This window comes from Pogona vitticeps, chromosome 4, assembly GCF_051106095.1.
Source record: "Pogona vitticeps strain Pit_001003342236 chromosome 4, PviZW2.1, whole genome shotgun sequence".
Taxonomy (NCBI): domain Eukaryota; kingdom Metazoa; phylum Chordata; class Lepidosauria; order Squamata; family Agamidae; genus Pogona; species Pogona vitticeps.
Window position 1 is genome coordinate 131140029 of NC_135786.1, and position 21204 is coordinate 131161232.

A 21204-nucleotide genomic window follows, 5' to 3' on the forward strand; every position below is an offset into this window, starting at 1 on the left:
GCACCCCTCCCCTCCACGCAAGCGTGTTCTGCCTGTTCACACATGCAAGTGAGCACACCCCACACCCCAACCGGTCTGCAACTCAGAAAAGGTTGGGGACCACTGCTTTAGCCCATCTCAACTGAACCATACTGATGATGGCAATGCACTTTCCCTATTAGCTACTGAAAGAGGCTTCACCTATGTTCCTGATCAAGTGAACGGCAAGAATTTATCATTTGTTGATCAAGGGTAAAACTTTCTGCATGGCAACACAAACTGAGAAGGAAGCTGGTGTGGGACGATTGCAAGCAGGATCCTTACACTTGTTGTATGGTCTAAGATTAAGAATCAGTTTCCACATGTTGCACCAATTTTTGCCTCTTGGTCCCCTTTCCTTTCCTTTTCCACTCTGTCCACTTTTTAATTACATACAATAACTTTCTTCAATAATTAATATTCAAGTCATTTATCACTTCCACCAATTATGAGTAACTGTTTTACATAGCTGAAACTGAATGGTATGAAATTAAATGGAAACCAGTTTATTCTCCAAATGCTTCACCATTATACATTCCTTTATTACACTTAATCCTAAACAATCAACTCATATTTACTCTAGGAAATATTTCCTAGCTAAATTTCAGTTTTGAGCAGTTTACTGAACAGTATTAACTTGATGCCCTTAAACTTACTACTAGTTGGATATGAAGCATTATTCTTGTACCTCTTACATTAATCAAGTCTGTATACACAGATCTGCAAAGTCCTAATGATAATATTGCCACTATGTATTACATCTAATACTTCTAAAACCAGCATGGTGCCTGTTCATAAATCTCAGTTCTAGAAAATTCATACTACTTTTCAGTAGCAACTCCAAACTGCTAATGTGCTAATACAACTTGACATCTCTTTAATTTCAAACCAAATATACGAAAGCAGGCCACTATCAAGCAAAAAGTAGCTACCTGCTGCTTCCAACAAGGCTTCTAGTCTTGCTTGTGTCTCAGGATCCACTGTTCGTAGGTCTGCTCCTTCAGCAGCACTTGATAAAAATATCTCAGATGTTGTTTTAAGCACTGGGTTATCCAGATCTTCTTGGTCCAAAATAAACGACTCAACCTGTTTCAAAAAATAAAATTTAACAATATATTAGAAATGAGAGTGAAGAAGGTAATCATTACGCCAAAGCTGAAAATATGACAACTGTTGCACGGATTCACTTCCTTGAACAAATATGGCTTTAAGATCCTACCCTCTCAGTTGAACAAAATAACAATGGGCAAAATCCTGTATAAATGTGCTGGACAATACACCTTGCAACAAGAAATAGCACAATTCAACTGCGTAATTGGTTACACATCCTTGGAAAGCCAACTGTGCAATGCATACCCACAGAACTGCTTCAAGGACAGCACTTGTGCCTCAGAATTATCATTGCTACCATGGGTACAACACTGAATTACACCTGCATAGTAATGCAATGGGATTTTGCCTAATCACTTTTAACATAACACAGAATATCCTCCTATACATGACTGTAGGAAAAAAGGATAAAAGCAAAGCAAGCATATCACTTATTACTGCTGAAATTCAAAACAGTTGATACTTCATAAAATGTGAAGCTCATAAATGTTCTCTGCCCACTTCAGAGCAGCTTTGACTGTAGATACGAAGAAAATAACTCTCAACTAAATTATTAATCACCTAGATTTGGTCAACAGTATCTCAAAAAACTGTTTTAACGTTAAAATAAACAATAACCACACAGTCATACCTGGGAGACTCGATTGAGCACAACGTAATTCACTTCTAAATAACTATAAATAAGACTGTGCTATGTTACCAATTTCATATTCTTCTAAGATGAATAACTACAGGAAATTCACAGAACTCTAGCAGAACTTCAATAAATCTATTACCCAATCTAACAAGAAAAACAAAGCAATTTTAAGTACAGACCATTCATTTAATGTAGAGAAATCTGATACAATGTCTGAAATCCAATAATAAATCACAACTAGAGTAGGACCACTGAATCAATGAGGATTTGGTGTGTCAATATTGTGCAACTTCCACTGATTTAATTGTAACTAACTACTAGGTTTCAGTCAACAAATTTAGGTGACTTAGTATTTCAGATTCTGACATAAAAACTCATTAGATGGATATTATGTTTTCAAAAGACAAGGCTGTAGGATAAAGATCATGATCATGATCATGATCATGATCATGATCATGATCATTATTATTATTATTATTATTATTATTATTATTATTATTATTATTATTATTATTATTATTATTATTATTATTATTATTATTATTATTATTGGAAAAGGAATGCAAATTTGCTAAATAGAAAATAATCTTTAAATCAGGTTCACAAATAACCTACTGGCCAAGAATTACACCAACCAGCCACAAAACCCTCATTCAAACATGAAGAACTCTTGTCTGTCTTTAGGGAAAACCTACCTGCTGTAATTCAGAAGTATTAATCTGATTAAACTAATTCTGATTGTACTGCTGCCTTAAGTCATAATCTGAAAATAAAAATATAATGACTGCAATCCCATTTGCACCGCTAAACTGCAGAAGGACTGATTATGTCATCAGACATCATGATTCTTTAGAAATAAAAAAATATTGGTTTCTCTCTCCTGAAAGCTTCAAGACTCCCATGGAATCACCTGGAAGCCACCATATTTCAATTTCAACAGATCACCACCAGCAGGATGACTCTACCAGCAATGGCAATTTTTGAAAATTGAAGACTTTCACCCCCATTTGCAGCCCCAATTGTTTCCCCATGAACAGCGTGATTCCATGGAGCCTCAGTACCTTTGCAGGGGAATACAAAATTTCCTTTTTTCTCAAACATCATCATGAAGTGATAATGTCATTAATTTTATGTGGTATAACTCCCCCCCCCATTTAACAGAGGCATGTTTGTAAAGCAAAATACCCATCTTGCATTATTTAGTGAAGAAGCAAATCACAATGTTATTTCAAGTCAGTTTAGAAGGCCCAGCCAGATCATGCATTGTCAGTTCAGATACAACTTGTCTTTACTTTTTAGACTTCTAACTAAACTGAGTAGGACTGATGCCAAGAATAGGTCCATTTTTACTAACAGAAGGAATACCAGCACCACACATTGCCTGTTGTATCTCTAACAAGTGGGCATTCCACAAAATGAGGGACACAACACAGAATGTCCTTATTCTAGATGCCATAACATACATTACCATTTACTGTACACTAGCAGCAGTCAAGCACCTGATCTCATCAGGGTTTGGCAAGTCAACAAGACTTACTCAGTAGCACACAAGCAACCAGTGTAATTTCTCTAGCAATGATCTCCTATGTGTATCATAGGATGTTTCACTAAGCATTTCAGCTGCTTTATTTTCACTAGCGATGACTTCTGTATTTAAATTATTAAAATCACAATTTAAATGATAAAAAATCAGATTTTTTATGATTTAAATCAATTTGATTAAAAAATTTATATCCACACTTAAAATTGCCGTACAAAATTGTACTATTTGGCATATTTATGAAATATTATTTAACTAGTTTAAATCCACTTTTTAGTGCAAATGCCTTCACATTTTACTTTTGTAGAAGGATTCAATGCATGCTTCTTCAAAAGCAAGAAAGATGTTAGTGGTACTTTTTCCCAAGAAAATTCATACTAAATTATGAAACTTCAAAAACAAATCTCAAAGGTAACCCATTACAAATAATGTCACTACTAGAGATGGGGGCTTCACATTTGTATACGAATACAAAGCCCCCTGGCATATGTGGCCGACCTGATTACAGTACTTCCCATCCCCAGACCCGGCCAGACCACTTATTACATGGCATGCACAGCCGGCGTCATATCCATTGCCCCAATCATGACAGTAGCTTGGTTGCCACAGTCACGCCTCCATGCTCACCCAGCCACTCTGCAGCTAAGCAGAGAGACTCAGAAAGCCTGGGTTCCCAGTCAGTCATGGAAACTCCTTAAATATCTCAATTTCCTTGAAAGCCCTGTTAGGGTCGCTATAAGTCAGTTCCAACTTAAAAGCATGTAATAAAAAATAAAACTGATTTTCTGGATCCATTTCAATTGGGTTTCAGGCCAGGTTTTGGTACAGAGGCTGCCTTGGTCGCCCTGTAGGATGACCTTTGCCGGGAGAGAGACAGGGGGAGTGTGACCCTGTTGATACTCCTGGACCTCTCAGTGGCTTTTGACGCCATCGACCATGGTGTCTTTCTGGATAGGCTAGCTGGGTTGGGAGTTGGGGGCACTGTTTTACGGTGGTTCCACTCCTTCCTGGCTGACCATGACCAGAGGGTGGTGCTGGGGGACAACTGCTCTGCCCCATGGCATTTATGTCATGGGGTTCCTCAGGGCTCGATACTGGCCCCATGCTGTTTAACATCTACATGAAACCGCTGGGAGAGGTCATCAGGAGGTTTGGGCTGAGGAGTCAGCAATATGCTGATGACACTCAGCTCTACCTCTAGTTTTCCACCAATCCAGATGAGGCGGTTCCTGTGCTGAACTCGTGTCTGGACCTGATAATGGACTGGATGAGGGTTAATAAACTGAAACTCAATCCAGACAAGCTTCTTTTTCAGATTTTTTTCCAACAAGAATCATATTCCTATACTTGCCCAAAATATAAACTATTAACAGGCACATATTCAAAAGTTAAGAAACATGCTTGGGTCTCCCTGACCACAAACAGAGAGCAAAAATTGGAATTAGTGCAGAAAAGGGGTATGTTAACCTTTCTTGTCACACAGGCCTTAGCTCCACAGAGAAAATGAATAACAGAGCAGGAAGTTGGACTGTCAATGGAAGAAATGTCAATAGAAAGACTAATCCTCCTCCCTCTGTCTTCAAAGCAAGCAAACACATAGGCCCACTAAGTAATAGAGAATTTCCAGCATCTAGTTCAGCTATTCACTTAGTTAACTAACATCAAATACACACCAGAATACAAAAAGTGTACATATGCTTCACCATTCTTCAATGGAATGAGGTCATCACAAACCTACTGGGATCTAGTACTCTGTTAGATTTTCTTGACCATCAATGCTGTCAGTTATTTCTAATTTTTAATGAACATTAAAATGTTGTGTTGTGTTATATTGTGTTTGTTTTTTAAACTATTGCATTCCTTGTAGCTGTTTGACTGTAAACTATTTTGAGATTGTTTAAAAGAAAAGTGATACAAACATTTTCTTAACTGAATGAATAACAGAGAAGCAATTATTTATAGTACAGAGGGGTATGAAATACATATGCCTGCTTTTCCAAGCAGTATGTGGGGGAGGGAAGAGGCTGATTTAAGGAGAATTTTCACTCTTGAAATGTTCCACAAACAAGAATTATTTGCAAAAGGAAGGCAAAGAGCAGGGGGAGGAGAGTATCCTGATTTTTTTTCAGAAAAAGTAAGAGAGTTAAGTGGCATCTACATATAAATCTCAATACAAATCTTTTTCACACTCCTTAACAATCCTCAAATTAATGGCAGAACTTTCCAGTGGCAGCTAGGAACTCTTTGTTTCTGTAAAATGTTTGCAATATTCACAATGGCCTGTATTTCAGCAAAAACTCAGAATAAATAATCATAGCATTTTATTTAAGATGAAATAGAAAAAGAGGGACTGGTGTTAAGAACAATTGTACCATTGAGTGTGTTTATATTATCTAAATTTGCTGCATTTTAGTATGTTTTTGTAAGCTACATTGAGCAAAAATTTAGGAGAAATTGTTGTTCCTGCTTGTTATGTGCTGTCAACTCAGAACTGACTTATAGTGACCTACCGTTTAGCAACTCAAAGTATTGTCTCTTCTTTCTTTACTCACCTTTGTGGCCAAATATGAACCCAAAGCATTTAAAATATTAAACAGGATATAGGTATCAGAACCTCTGAGATTCTGAAGACTTGAAAGTGGATTTTGGTGTAACATTTGAAAAAAAAATCCCAATCAGAAAATGAACATAATTCTGATTTGAAACCAATTGGATAAAGTTGTTTTAACAAAGATCTGCATTTTACCTCTTAAAATTCCACAAATAAGGGCTGGATTCAGTCTTGCTAACAGAAGCCGAAAGATGGGAAACTCACCCATTTTAAAATAACAAATTCATATTTATAGAGAACTAGAGTAAATTAATAATCAAAGAAAAGCATCCCATTTCTAAAAATGAATGGCTTGTTTCACAAAAATAATCAGTAACAACAAACTGATGAGAGAAATTGGCCAGTTTCCGAGTTGCAACTGACATGACTTTATATCCCTCCTAAACTAAGTACAGTACTTTAGTATAGTATAGCACAAAGTATAGTACATAAGCGGCTAACTCTTTTGCTGTGCTGAAATCTGTGTGCTAATAGTTTTCAGCACCTTTAAGTAATGAAAGAAAGCACATTATTCTTATGTTTCAATATTTACAAACTTGCCGACAAAAATAATTTCCAAATAAAGTTTTAAATCTCTTAAACACAACATTTAAAACACACCCTCACTTTATTTCCCACGTCAAACAGTAATGTTCCTGTATTTGTGAATTTCAGATTGACATAGCATTCAAAATAAATCTGGAGATCTTTAGTTGTTTAATACAAGTAAAACAAGGTCAATCAGATTCCAGTTATCTAAAGCAGTGCTGAGGAAATAGTATCCTCCAGACTTTTTGGGGCTGCAGTTCTCAGAACACTAACCAGCATACACATAAAAGCTAGTATAGCTAGTATAGGATTTTTTTAAATCCATAAACGGAATACTATTACTCACAGTTGAAACTATTCTATCCAGTAGTTGTCAAAATATCAGCTTCATCCATCAAACTTCTTCATCCACATTAGAACAGGAATAATTCTAAAAATGATTCAGAAATCCCTAAAATCCAATTCCATTGCTATGGAACTGCTATCCAAACGGTGTCTGCCCGTGGAACAAGGTTGGACAGATACTTTCAGGGTCATGTGATTTTTATATACCTAGTAGAACCCCAACCATGGCAGAAGATATAAAATGAAATACTGTAATTCTGATAATGGGAATTTGTTCTGACTACCAGAAAAGAGTTATTCTACAAGCAATATCACTCTTGGGTCACCATCCTTTCTCATTTCAGCAATATACTCAGGGGAGTCATTTCGTTACTGTCAATCTCTGCAAACTGCAAATCATTTAGAGGGCTACCAATAAATCAATCCGAATTTACTTTCTCTCCACCTTTGGATTATAAATCAAACAAAATATCTGAAGTTGTATCCCAAATTCAAAAGGGAGCCAGCACTGGTCATGTTCCTAACCACCTACTGCAGTAAGAACCAAAGCTACTACAGCAAACATTCACTGCAGACAAATCTGGCTAAAGAACACCAAAAGCTATAAACTAAGAATCCAAAGCTGGTTGAATCTTACAAAAGTATATCTAATTATGGCATTTACCAACAGTCACTATATCATTAGATGAACTCAGATACAACTGTCACATTATCACTCAGTTTTTTAAAAAAAGAATCCAACTAAGTCTTGCTAACAGAAGCCAAAAGATGGGAAACTCACCCATTTTAAAATAACAAATCCATATTTATAGAGAACTAGAGCAAAATAATAATCAATTAAATGCTCTTTGAATTTGCTCTCATCTCTACATTAAATTGTACATCAAAATTAATACTACATGTTTATTTTCCATCTGCTAAACTCTTAACATGCAATTTATGTGACAAACAAAAAGGTAACTGTAATCACTGTTGTCAAAATCCACAACAAACTCTGAGAAAAGACCAGGATGCTTACTCAGAGAGCACAATTAACAGCAACAAATTACTATGCAGCTTACTAGGAGTGAAATCTGCATGTCATAAAAATTATGATGACAACAAATATTCAACAGCAAGGTTCCCTTTAAGTGGGTGACTGCATGCATGCACATGCAACTCCCCCTCCCTCTGGACAGCTTTCTTCCTCCTTCACACAGTGATCATTTTCAGCCCCTCTGGTTCTAGTTGGAATGGGGGGGGGGCGTACACATAAGCAGGCACAGTCACAAGAGAGGTGGAGCCCCACCAAGCCGGGCTGAAAATTAGAGGGTACATTGATCAATAGAAAAAAAATCAAGAAAATTATGCTAGAAATCCAAATGAAAAAAGTATATTTACAAAAATAATATATGTTCTCAGTTCTGTCACCTCATCTATTTTACTCATATTGCGACGCAAAGACACAGTTCTATTTTACTGACTATATACATATTTCCTGCCAACCTAGCAGTTCGAAAGCATGTAAAAATGTGAGTAGATAAATAGGTACCACCTCGGTGGGAAGGTAACAGCGTTCCGTGTGTAGTTATGCTGGCCATGTGACCACGGAAACTGTCTTCGGAAAAACACTGGCTCTATGGTTTGGAAACGGGGATGAGCACCGCGCTCTAGAGTCAAACACAACTAGACTAAATGTCAAGGGGAACCTTTACCTTTATATAGAAAGGGCCATGTTATGTATCACAGTCTAAAAGCAAGTGGGCAGCAACTGAAGTCAAGTTCAAAGCCAAAATATACCTTGACATGCACAGACCCAACTAAGGCTCTATGTACATGTTTATATTTTGCCAAGTATAAAAACACTGCCCATAAACCATCATGAGAAGTGCAACATTGGACTCACACTACTGTCTCTGTGTACTTGTACATTACCTCACGATGCTATGACCTTTTGATGCCTGCCCCCATGTATTTCACTAGTATACCCATGATTGTTAAAAAGCTTCCATAAATATGACATTCTCACATCAAACACAAATATACTTGGATTGTTCTTTTTTCCTGCTCCACATTAATACACTTTTAAAATGCACACACAACCAATTCAAAAGCTTTTCCCTCTTACTTTGGTTAAGCTAAGATGTACTGCTCTGCAAAAGCAGCTAAGATTGTTATACGGCCAATTCAGTTCAGTTTGCATGCTGTGGAAAAAACAAGAAACTGAACAGAAGTTTTGCATCCATTGGGAAGTAGCTCTTTGACCACAAGTGGGAAAACATTTTCCCATTTGCAAAACCTCAGAATCAAAGATTTTTTTCAAATTCGGGTAGCATAATTTTACTCTACCAAAACTTTACATCACATGGTAAGCAACATTAGAGCATTACATGTGATATTGTTACAATACAGCAAACATGCTAAATGACCTATACAATTTCAAAATCTGATCAGAAACCTATACTGTAGATAGACATAATGCAAGTACTGTTCCATATCTATTATTGAGACTGAAAATTAAGGGCTGTTTTCAAGTCTTGGCAGGAGACAGATTGGTTAGCAAGCAAGAAAAGGGGGGAAATGAGTGCATTATATTATTGCAACCATTTTCTAGCTGTGTTGAGGAGAACCCTGAGTTTCTCTGGTAACTCATCAGGGCTTTTTCAGTAAGATGATCACTAGCCCCAGAGAAAAATTTCTGAAAAACAGTTTGTCCACTATTAGAAATCCTTCTGTGCAACAGACAACCACAGAGAACAGTTAAATTTATTTCAGTACTTACTTCCACAACTAAAATAGATATGATAGCAACAAACCCACTTATGGAAATCAACTTTAAAAAATAATGTATGATCACATGGAGCAAAAGGTCCAATATACAAAACAGAAAGGGCACACAGGTAAGAGGAAAATTCTAACTCCTCCCTTAACTATCACTTACACATTCAGTTTGTTACAGCGGGAAAGGTTTCCCCAACCCACCACACTCCACATGCTTGAATACAACTCCCAAACAGCATGGTCAATTATACTGTTGTTTAAGACTAAAAGGAGTTGCAGTCCCACATTTGGAGGGCAGCAGCTTTATAAAAATTTCCAAGTTTTCAGTTTCAGAGAAACTCAAATATTAGAGGAAGGAAGGCAAAATACAGACACAAAGACAATCCAATTTCAGTTTTCCCTTTCACTGAAAAAAATTCACTTTTAATACAGTAAGTTTAACTGGAGATGCACTATATTTCTGATCTCAAGGACTGCATATGTTGCTTTCTCCTCCCACCTCCCCATGCAGCAAAACTCAAAGCAAAGATTTCTTGGGAAAAACATTTAGAGGTTTTCCATACTCTCCCTAGAGATCACAACACAAATTGTTCTATCTCAAGGTGGGGGGATGGAGTTTTCTCTCCATCCCTCCCCTCCCAGTGATCTTTATACAGATCACTCTCACATAGGGATCATGGTTAACTGGAGAGGGGACAATCTACACAAAAAATTAATGTGGGGCAGGAAATTTAACAACAGGGTAAGATCATAGCTAAGAAAGTAAATCACTGCTTGTTTCATTCCCCTGCACAAGCACAGGAAATCACTAAACATTTTCCCTTGTCTGTGAGACCATTTCTGACAGTTTGATGCAGTTTTCACATTTGACATTATTTTTCCACAAATATGCACCAACTATGCATACTGCTCAAAAGAGGAACAGCATCTATCTTGTAACAGACTTGCAAAAATCAAAAACTCTGAATGGATTTTCTTCACCTGTTTGATCAATCACCCAGTCTTTCTTTGCTTGCTGCATATGGGCACTATGATTCAGAAAACACAGGTAATAATTTTGTACAGAGACACTGGGCACAAACTGAGGAAACGTCAAGAAAAAAGGCCTTTTGTTTCATGCTCGCACTGGAGATGGGGGATCTTGTAGGGATCAGCAATATCTCAACAGCCTGTCTCGGCATGTAGAAACAGACTGCCTCACCAAGAATCAGTAATTTTGCAAAAATTCTTTATATAATGAGGGGGGTGCCCTTAAGACCTTACGAGAATATAAAACCATGTGATGGTTTGTGGAATTCTGATTTGAATCAGTAAAACTGACACCATTATGCAATTCCGGTGAACTAGTGGATATTGTCTATTTGGATTTTCAGAAGACATTTAACACGGTCCCTCACCAAAGGCTGCTGAGAAAACTTCACAGTCAGGGGATAAGAGGGCAGGTCCTCTGATGGACTGAGAATTGATTGAGAACCAGGAAACAGAGAGTAAGTGTCAATGGGCAGTTTTCACAATGGAGAGAGATGAAGAGTGGTGTGCCCCAAGGATCTGTCCTGGCACCTGTGCTTTTCAACCTGTTCATAAATGACCTGGAAACAGCAGCGAGGTGGCCAAGTTTACAGGTGACACGAAACTTTTTCGGGTGGTGAAAAGCAGAAGGGATTGTGAAAATCTCCAGAAGGATATCTCCAAAATGGGAGAATGGGCAGCAAAATGGCAAATGTGTTTAAATATAAGAAAATATAAAGTAATGGGGGGGGGGAATCAAACCTTTATTTATCAGCTGATAGGTTCTGAGCTGAATGTGATGGCTCAGGAAAGAGATCTTGGTGTCCTGGTGGACAGCTCGATGAAAGTGTCAACCCAGTGTGCAGCGGCAGTGAAGAAGGCCAATTCCATGCTAGGTATCATTAAAAAAGGGATTAAAAATAAAACAGCCAACATTATAATGCCACTGTGCAAAATGTTGGTAAGGTCACATCTGGAGTACTGCGTACAGTTCTGGTCACTGCACCTCAAAAAAGACATAGTGGGACTGGAAACGGTGTAGAAGAGACTAAAATGATGACTGGGTTAGGGCACCTCCCTTAGAAGGAAAGGCTACAGCATTTGGGGCTCTTTGGTCTAGAGAAAAGGCACCTGAGGGGGGATATGAGACATGTAAAATAATGCAGGGGGTGGATAAAGTAAATAGAGGGAAGCTCTTTTCCCTCTCACGCAATACCAGAACCAGGGGACATCCACTGAAATTGAGTGCTGGGAGAATGAGAACAGACAAAATAAAATATTTCTTTACCCAGCATGTTGTTAGTCTGTGGAACTCCTTGCCACAGGATGTGGTGATGGCATCTGGCCTAAATGCCTTTAAAAGGGGATGGAACAGATTCTTGGAGGAACAATCCATCACAGGTTACAAGCCATGATGGAGATGTATAATCTCCAGGCTTCAAAGGAAGGTACTTCAAGATGCCAGATGCAGTGGACCATTATCAGGAGAAAGGTATCTAGTTGTCTCATGTGCTCCCAGAGACATCTGCTGGGGCCACTGTGAGATACAGGGACTAGACTGGCACTTGGCCTGATCCAGCAGAGTTATTCTTATATTTTAATTCAATTTGCAATTCATTTAAGACAAGAGTAAGGCCTAACAAACCCTCCCGGCACCTTAATACAGTGATTTTCAACTGGAGGTCACATGTACCCCTAAGAGGCCCTGGCACTTTTCAAGGGGTCCATAGACTGGAAACAATTATTCACACACCACCTTATAAAGTTCTGTATGTGACTTATACAATCCTGACTCGGCCTATATTTCTTTCATCCTGTATTGTGTTTATGGACATTTGGGGGGGGGGAGTAAAAATTGCTGCCCTAACTCATGTATTGAGTGTGCACTGTAGAATCACCATGAAGACTCTAGTGCAATAAATGTGACATGAGGTAAACATGCTGTGACAGCAAAAATGAGGAAGGAAACTAGGCTATAAGACTGCTTCTCATCTCCAAAGAACAGGAGGGCTGAATGATAAGACAAGCACAGTAGCAAAGGTAGAGGAAGCAATGTGAGCTTTTATTATTTCAAAATAACAAATCCCAAAGTGTTCCCTTGCAGAACATTGAAAATTGCTAAATACCAGGGTAGGCCTCTTAATTTTATTTCATTTATTTGTTCTGCAAATTGCAACGTGCAAATAATTCACGTTAGCAAAAAAAAAAAAATAGTTCTGTGCTCGCATCTTCAGCAAACCAGCATCATACAATGCAATTCACTAGCCAGAAGACTAAGAGCCATCTCAACCAATCATTCTTTTCAAAAGTTAGTATGTATAGTGCCCCAATGCCTGCCCAGAGCCTTTTAACTTGCTCTAACCCTTATAAAATCAGCTTCAATCTTCATTAAGAAAAGAAATCATGTACAAGAACAAAGGAAGATATTCTTGGTTGTTCTGCAGTCTCTGTGGACAAAGCAGAATGGTCCACAGATAAACCTCATTGAATCTCTACTCCTCCATCTGTGGACAAAGCAGAATGGTCCACAGATAAACCTCATTGAATCTCTACTCCTCCATTCCTTGCTTTGCCTATAAGTCAATGTACTGTAAGCCCTTTCTGAGCTGTAATTCATTTTTTCAAATGATACTTAATGCCACCTACCTTAATCCTCTAGAACCGTGTTTCCAACGTTGGGTAACCCAGGTACTCGTGGACTGGAATTCCCAGAAGCCTTCACCACCAGTTGTGCTGGCCAGGGTTTCTGGGAGCTGGAGTCCATTAACATCTGAGTTACCCAAGGTTGAGAACCACTACTCTAGAAAAAAAAACTTTACCATTTCTGTACAATTCTGAGTGTTGTGTTAGACCTATTTATTGAAAAACAAATCTCTCAACATCCTAATAGAATTTTGTGAACTACAATGTAATGTCTTCACTACTTCTATAACCTCAGAATTCTTAATAAAAATAAGTGGCTTTAAAATTACAAAAGTAATACAGTATGTTATGTAAACTCCAACACAAAAACTTGCCAACAAAAAGGAAAATCAAAATAATGGAACATGTCTTGACAAAGAGACTACCATTCATGAGCTATCAAATTTAAGCTTTTCTTGCAGTCCTTAGTCAACACAAATTGTGCTCATCTCAGGAATAAACAGGTTAAAAATCCTACTGTGAATGATGTTGCTCAAAGTTCTTCCATGTGAACTGGGTCAAGAAGTAAAAAATCTACAATTTCAAATAAGAAAACTTCATATAATTCTAACTTAGATAGAGAAATAGATACACACAGACACATACACTTTTCTAGTTATTTAGAGCTTAAATGTGATTTTTAACTGAGCCCAGAAACGAACCAGAAATGACTGCAGGAATGGGATGTCTGATGGATAACCTTGCTTTTGTTATGATTCTATCAAATTTCCATAAATATCTTTTACCTACAGGGCAGATCATAGGTTATCTAAACGTTGAAACTTTTTCTACATGACTCCTAACATACTGAGTTTTGTCTCATTTAGGGAAAAGAAGGAGACCCATGCAAGTCTTGCATATACCAGGCATTACTACTACGGCCCACTGAGCAAAGCAAAACCCTGTAAAAGTATATGTGCAATGTTTCTCGAACAGATTTCAACAACTTATTCGTGGAAATAAACAATCCAACTATACCTATTATAATAACAGCTCTTTCAAACCGGCCTCAAATACACATTAACCCAATAACACTTTTCACAGAAAAGCAGATCTTTGCAGCCGCGGGGAAGGAAGGTGTCGCAGAAAGCCAAAATCGCTTCCGCCATCATCCAGACCCGAGCAGGTACAGGCGGGAGACTAATGGGCCGGACTTGCAGGACTCGATGTTCGTCTTTTTAGCAGCTTCCATTCACACAATGAAGCTAGAAAGCAGAGCAGAACTCAGCCCACCTAATATTAAACCTTGGGGAAAAAGCGGGAGGGGGGCGCATCAGGGTGGGTCTCCACTCTCCTGTACATGACCAAAACCAACCCACAGAAAGGTTTCTAAAGTCTGACGGGCGGGGCCGGTACACAAGCGCGGGAGGGAGCTCCGTTCGAGACGGCGGCCCTCCGGCCCCTCCTCCTCCTCCACGGACAGCCTGGCGGGAGTAAAGGCCTCTCTCACCTCAGACACCTCGTCCTCGTCGCTGCCGGACCCGCCGCCGCCCCCGCTTCTCAGGACGGCGGCCGCCAGTTTAAAGTCGAGGGCGGCGGCGGCGGCCCCGGCCTCTCCCGAAGTTGTTGCCGGGCCTACCGGCCCACAGGGCCCGGCCTCTCCGAACAGGCGCACGGCCCGCAGCCCCAGCGGGTTGGGCCCGGCCGTGGAGGCCTCGACGACGGCGGCCGAGGCAACACGGGGCGTTACCGAGTCTATCTCTTCATCGCCGGCGGGGGTCGGGGCGGCAGTGCCGTCCGTGAGCATCGCGCGCTGATCCAAGCTTAAGCCGTGGGAGGAGGGGAGGGGGAAACGCCGTCTCCGTCCCCTCACAGCAGCAGCGCCACTAACTTCTCACACCCTATCTAACCCGTAGCCACCGTGATGCCCTCACCAACCCATTTCGCCACTTCCATTGGCCAGGACTACTCAAGGTTCGAGCTCTATTGGACAATATATCCGTCACTCTACGAGCTCGTCACGCGCTCTTTCACCCTCCCACCAGCAAGATGCTTTGAGAGTACACGTTGAGGCGGTTTAGACTGCCCGCCTACCACTTAGACTTTGTACACTCGCTTCCTGAATCAGCCGATATATGATTAGGTCATCAGTCTGTCAATCAAGCATAAGCTTCCGAATTGTGCTATTTGAATGGACAGGACAACAGTCGTTCGAGTTATCTTTAAGCTTGATTGTACATAGTAGCCATCAATCGTACCTTGCTCTCTTGGCGACACGCGATTGGTTTACGCTTCCTTTCGTTCCCACCCTTCTCTTTTTCGAGTGAAGGTCTTGGTCTGAGGAGAAACGGACCCCCACCTCAAAAAGAAAGTGTATTGATTGGGGGAAGGCGTGCCTATTATTTGTAAGGCCGACCTGTTATGGCCTGGCAGTCTTTTTAACGCTTTCCGAAACCAATTCTCAATAAGGAAGGGATTGGACAAAAGTCATGTCAGTCACTGAGACCAGAGGTCTGATTCTCAGTCAACCTCCATCCCATACCAAAGCTTCCGAGTTGCCATTTTGTAGACTTTTCTAGTCGAATCTGTAGGTGTTTCTAGGGAAGGTAGGTTGCAGCCTCGCTATTGCTGGGCCTCTCCAGGGATAGCACAGCCAAGGTAAAAGTGACTGGAGCTTGAACTTATCTTACTTAACAAAGGCGCGGGCAAATGATTCTTGAAGGGCTTGGTCGGAGATGTGTCTTAGTAGCGCTGCACAGGTGAGAAGATGATGTTCCTGTTCCTGAACTTCCCAGGTTTTCATACCAAGGCCTGGTGAAGGCCAGTACTACTCTTTGCATTGAAAAAAAGTAATTATACAGCTGTCACCGAACCTATTAGGTGTCTACTAACCACTGATCATCTAAGAGCCCAGACATTCATTAATTAATTAAAATATTTTAACCTTGCCTTAGTGATTACTTGCATCATTAAAAACACAATATAAAAAGCTAAAAACAGTAAATTATTTTAATATTGGAAAATAATTAAATAAACATATTTAAAATGTTAGGTAAAAACATTATTAAAACAGATATAAAAGCAACAAAAGTGCAAACCACACAGTTTATTGTCTCCCAGGCTGTCAGACACTGAGGGAAATCTTGCCTGAAGCGAAAGGTCTTTGCCTGCTTGCAGAAGGACAGCTGCCTGCAAAAGGGAGTTCCAGAGTCTGGGCATAGTGACAGAGAAGGCCCTCTCCTCTCCCTGTGTCCCCACCAAGTGCATATGTCAGTGTGGTGAGACTGAGAGAAAGGCCTCTCCAAATTACAGTACTGTATATTAACACCCAGGCAAGCTTGTAAAGGGAGACGTGATTCTTGGGATAGCTCGGACCCAGGCTGTTTTGGGTTATAGGTTAAAACCAGCATTTTGAATTGCTAATCCAAAAATGGATCGGCAGCCCGTGGAGCTGCTATAACAGGATGGTTACGTGATCCTTGTAACCAGCCCCAGTTAGCAATTTGGCTGCAGTGTTTTGGACCTGCTAAAAATTCTGAATGTTTTCCAAAGGCAGCTCCATGCAGAGTGTATTACAGTAATCCAGCCATGATGTAACTAAGGCATGTGTCACCATGGCTAGGTCAGACCTCTCCAGAAAATGATATAGCTCGTATGCTAGTTTTAACTGATCCTGCTATCAGAGTTCCTTTTAAGCAAAGATGTTACTTGATGTGAACTTGAGACCTACCTGCAGAATCTGAGATTTGCTGCAGCTTATGATCTTCAGAACTGCTGAGAAAAAGGTGTTTAATACTAACTCCAGCCATTAGTTCATCTTACCTGTACAGGCTGTGCCTGCCAGGGACCCTGCAAGTGTTAGGGATTTTGCCTGTTTCCTGGTGTTTTGGAAGCTGTTAGCAGCCAGTTGCTATACCTAACTGATTAATACCTATTTATAGGCTTTCTACAGTATTATTTAATTATTTATAAGTTAAATCACTATTTTAGTACATCAGAAATTCCTATGAGGTTGAAAACTCACAAAGACTTAATAATACATATTTAAAACTCGATAATATGAGTTATGTATTTCATCTTTGACACAGCAACCACTATCTCAAAAACCTAAATATACTTTTGTGGGTCCCCAAGCTCTTCATGGTACCCAGTGTGATGTAGTGGATAGAATAATATTGATTTACTGTTATTTAAAATATTTTTACCCTGTCTTTCTCCTCAAAAAGGACCCAAGGCAGATTACATCATTAAAGGATAATATTTAAAGCTAAAAACAATAAATATACAGACATGTGGAACAAGCAAATACCTCTCTGGGAAATGGTAAACAAAAGCAATACTAAAAACACAGTCAAAGCAGTAATAGATAACATCCATTTAAAAATTCCACTCAGGTAGCCAGTCACTGAGGGAAAGCTTGCCCAAAGAGCCTCCTTATAGCAAAGAAAGAAAAGTCAGTAAAAATGGGGCCAATCTGGCTTCCTTTGGGAGGGAGTTCCAAAGTCTGGGAGAAGGCCCTCTCCTCTTTCCCCATCAAATGTTGTGCCCAGAAATCAATCGACAGCCAGTAGAGCCACTTTAACAAAGGTTATGTGATCCCTGTAACCAGTCTCAGTCAGTAATCTGGCTGCTGTGTTTTGAATTAGCTGAAGTTTCCTGACACTTCCCATAGACAGCCCCACATACAGCACGTTGCAGTAATCCAGCCGGGATTTAACTAAGACATTTGTCATAAAGCCAGATTCAGACCTCTCCATGAGTGGTCGCAGTGGTTACCAGGAGTGCATCAGTTTTAATTGTGTACTCCTGGCCACCACTGAAAACTGGGCATTCAGGCTCAAAGATTAACCCAGGAGCACCACCAAGCTGCACGAATTTGTTTTTAGAGGGAGTGTAACTCCGTCCTTGACTAGGACTGAGGATACTTGGGTTCAGTTCCCTAGCTCTGACATGGAAACTCACTGGGGGAAGGATATGATTGGTAAAAACACTCCTTGAATACTTCACTTATCTTGAAAACCCTATTAGGGTCACTATAAGTTCTGATGTGACAGCACATAACAACAAAAGCAAGCCCTCCATGGTCAAGGGGGCAGCAGCAAGGCCCATGAGGTTTGTTGCCATGAGAAGAACAATGTGCAGTAAACTCAGAACTTTATTCAAGAACTATACACAGTACGTTAGCTACTTTCACTGTCTTAGATTCTTCCAGATCATCACTTTTCTGACAAGTCTTGTTCTCCTAGGACAGAGCAGTTAAGTTTCACCACCTGCTAATCCAGTTCAAGTGTCCTGGGTGGTTCTATTTGTTGAAGTTTTTTTACAACCTGGCATGCTGCCTCTAGCAGGTTTGACTAGGAGGGATATTTTTTGGACTGGGGTGACTGTCAGTGTGTCCAGCACTAACCAACAGTTCCCTCCTGCCTTTGATTTAAACGAGAACCCCACCTCTCTCTTAAGAGGTTTCTCCCTCTCTTTAGTCTATTGTTGGAAGTCAGCCATGTTTATCAGTTTGCTGTTTGGTCTGTGCACAACTGTAAGTAAAGAAAAAATTTTTTATTGTTTTTCTTACTAATGCGTCAGAGTGAGTTATTGAAAATGTTAGTACCAGGGGTGGACTACTCTGATGAATTTGAAGGTATTCTGCTCCATGGATCCCTGCACTTCTAATTCACTGCTAGAGAAGTTTTAACCAGAAATTAAAAACTCTGCTGTACTAATCACTCTCACTACTCGCTAAAAACTCTGCTGTACTAATCACTCTATTGTCTCAATATTCTTATTCCTTTTTGCACTCTTCTTTATCCTGGAGGCCACCTTCAAGTTGTTGCAACCTGTAAAATTCTCTCTTTTCAGCATCAGCCGAAATTTCCTCCCCCTTCTCTTTTTCTTCACACTGTTTTCCCTCAGCAGCTGCTTCTTCTCCTTTTATACAGCCCCTTCCTAGATGTTTTTCACCATTCCTGCTTCCCAGGACTCTGAGTTCTGGGCTGCCACTGAAGCAGTCTGCACAAAGGGCTCATCCCACCTTGAGTAGTGCCCAGGTGAAAGATGGCACACAACCTTCTTGCAGGCTGGTGTTTGAAAGTTTTTACATTTTTATTTATAACAACCATTAGAAAAATAAAATGAGACACAACTAACCAAGAAAACCTTAATAACACAAAAACACAGTAACAACATAATAATACAAAAACATCTCCCCACCACCACTAGAACCATCTGAAGATATAGCCATGTTTAATTTCATAGCGAAGCCCCATTCCCCTTCCAAAATTGCATTGATTCTTGAGGAGGTACAGAGCCCTTCCCTTTAATTAACACAAACTCAATAAATTCTCTCAGTGCATCAATAAAGACATTCTTATGTAACAATCCCTTTTTAATTTTCATGTTACATATGAACTAAATGTATAGCTATATTCCAAACTTCTTTATACCATTCATCTAATTGAAAATCATGCTTAACTTTCCAATTGCTTCCTACCGTTAACCTTGCCACTATTAATAAATTTGAAATCAATTCTGTTGTTGTCCAGCTCCGTTGCTTCTTATCAGATATTGAAAAAAGAGCTCTTTTAAGGGAAACCTTTATATGTAACTGAATTATTTAATTTATTTCCTTGAAGACTCACCTCAAAAATTTCGATGTATTCTTAAATTCCCACCACATATCCGCAGCCTGCTTCCTGATATACTCCCCAACATAAATTAGAATATTTAGTATTTATATGATTTAATTTCACCAGAGTTAAATACTATGTCCAGACTAATTTCTAAAAGTTTTCCTTTATCCTGATCCGCATACGGTTAAAATATTCTTTTATTTCATGTATTCTTCACACCTTGATATTTATTTCTTCTCCCAAATCATATTCCCATAATCCTTTAAGAACATCCTATTGATTTTCTGCTTCTATTAATACCTTGTACATCCTACTTGTTATCTCTTTCATTATCTAGTTTTAATCTACATGTTTCTTGTATCATTTCTTCAAATCTTGTAAGATACCTATATTTACCATTTCTTTTTTACTCTTTAGTCCATTCCTCTAATTGGATCAGATTAAACCAAGATATTCTTTCCCATCCTAATACTGCTGTTATTTGCTCTTACTTTGCTTTACTCATCTTTTCGAACCAATGTATAAATAGCACTGCTGTACACCCTTAGAAATTGGAATTGGATTTGTCAGCTGGCCAACTCTCTGTGTCATACACATATCAACATACAAAATTCTAATAAGAGTAAATAATCTCGTATCGATATCGGAGTTCTAAAACTATACCTACAATCTTTCTTGATTTATTTTATTTATATGCTGCTGTAAGATCTAAAAAAATGGCATACAGATGTCTCCTTAGCATATTTGTTTATGAGATGATATAACATACAATAATAGAACATATAATAATTGTATAATAATAATACTCCTGCCTTTCCTAAAACCTACTTGTTGTTTCACATTAATATTGTTAGATTTTACCCAAACTTCCAGTTTAATTAAGAGATGTCATACATATAATTTAGAGATTGCATCCAATAACCTTATAGGCTTGTAATTAGTTGGACCAATTTTATTCCCTTTCTTATAAATTGTTACAATTATACGTGTTTCCCAGTCTTTAGGCACCTTACCATATATATATTTACATAGGAAAACAATTTTGCCAGTACTTTTTGTTGTTTAGTGGTTAAGTTGTGTCTGACTCTTCATGACCCCATAGACCAGAGCACGCCAGGCCCTCCTGTCTTCCACTGCCTCCTGGAGTTTGGTCAAACTCATGTTGGTAGCTTCAATGACACTGTCCAAACATTTCATCCTCTGTCGTCCCCTTTAGGTGGTAAGGTATCTTCTCTCAGTCTAAATCTCTTGAGTCTCATCTGTATTATTAGCACTTTGTTCCTCAGAGAACTCTACTCTTTGAAGTCTAGATAAACTTCTATCTGACAGATGGGGTCTTTTACCCTCCATTTAGGCTTCTTGTTTCACATTGATCAGTGTCTAGGCATCAAAATGTGGC

The 21204-nt window shown here is 39.2% G+C and overlaps 1 protein-coding gene across 5 annotated transcripts in view; it reads right to left on the reverse strand.

The window, feature by feature from the left end:
- ANKHD1 (ankyrin repeat and KH domain containing 1) overlaps positions 1-15082 on the reverse strand; it is a 132623-nt gene extending 117541 nt beyond the window's left edge. For 3 of the 5 annotated variants that reach the window (XM_078392507.1, XM_020799369.3, XM_020799368.3), the window contains exons 1-2: positions 14690-15082; positions 951-1104 (exon numbers count right to left, since the gene is read on the reverse strand). In XM_078392507.1, coding sequence (XP_078248633.1) covers positions 951-1104; positions 14690-14986 — 451 coding nt within the window. In that variant the 5' untranslated portion in view covers positions 14987-15082. The remainder of the gene's footprint in view (positions 1-950; positions 1105-14689) is intronic. The other 2 variants (XM_020799370.3, XM_020799367.3) reach the window with 1 other exon arrangement.
- Positions 15083-21204: the final 6122 nt, after the last annotated feature.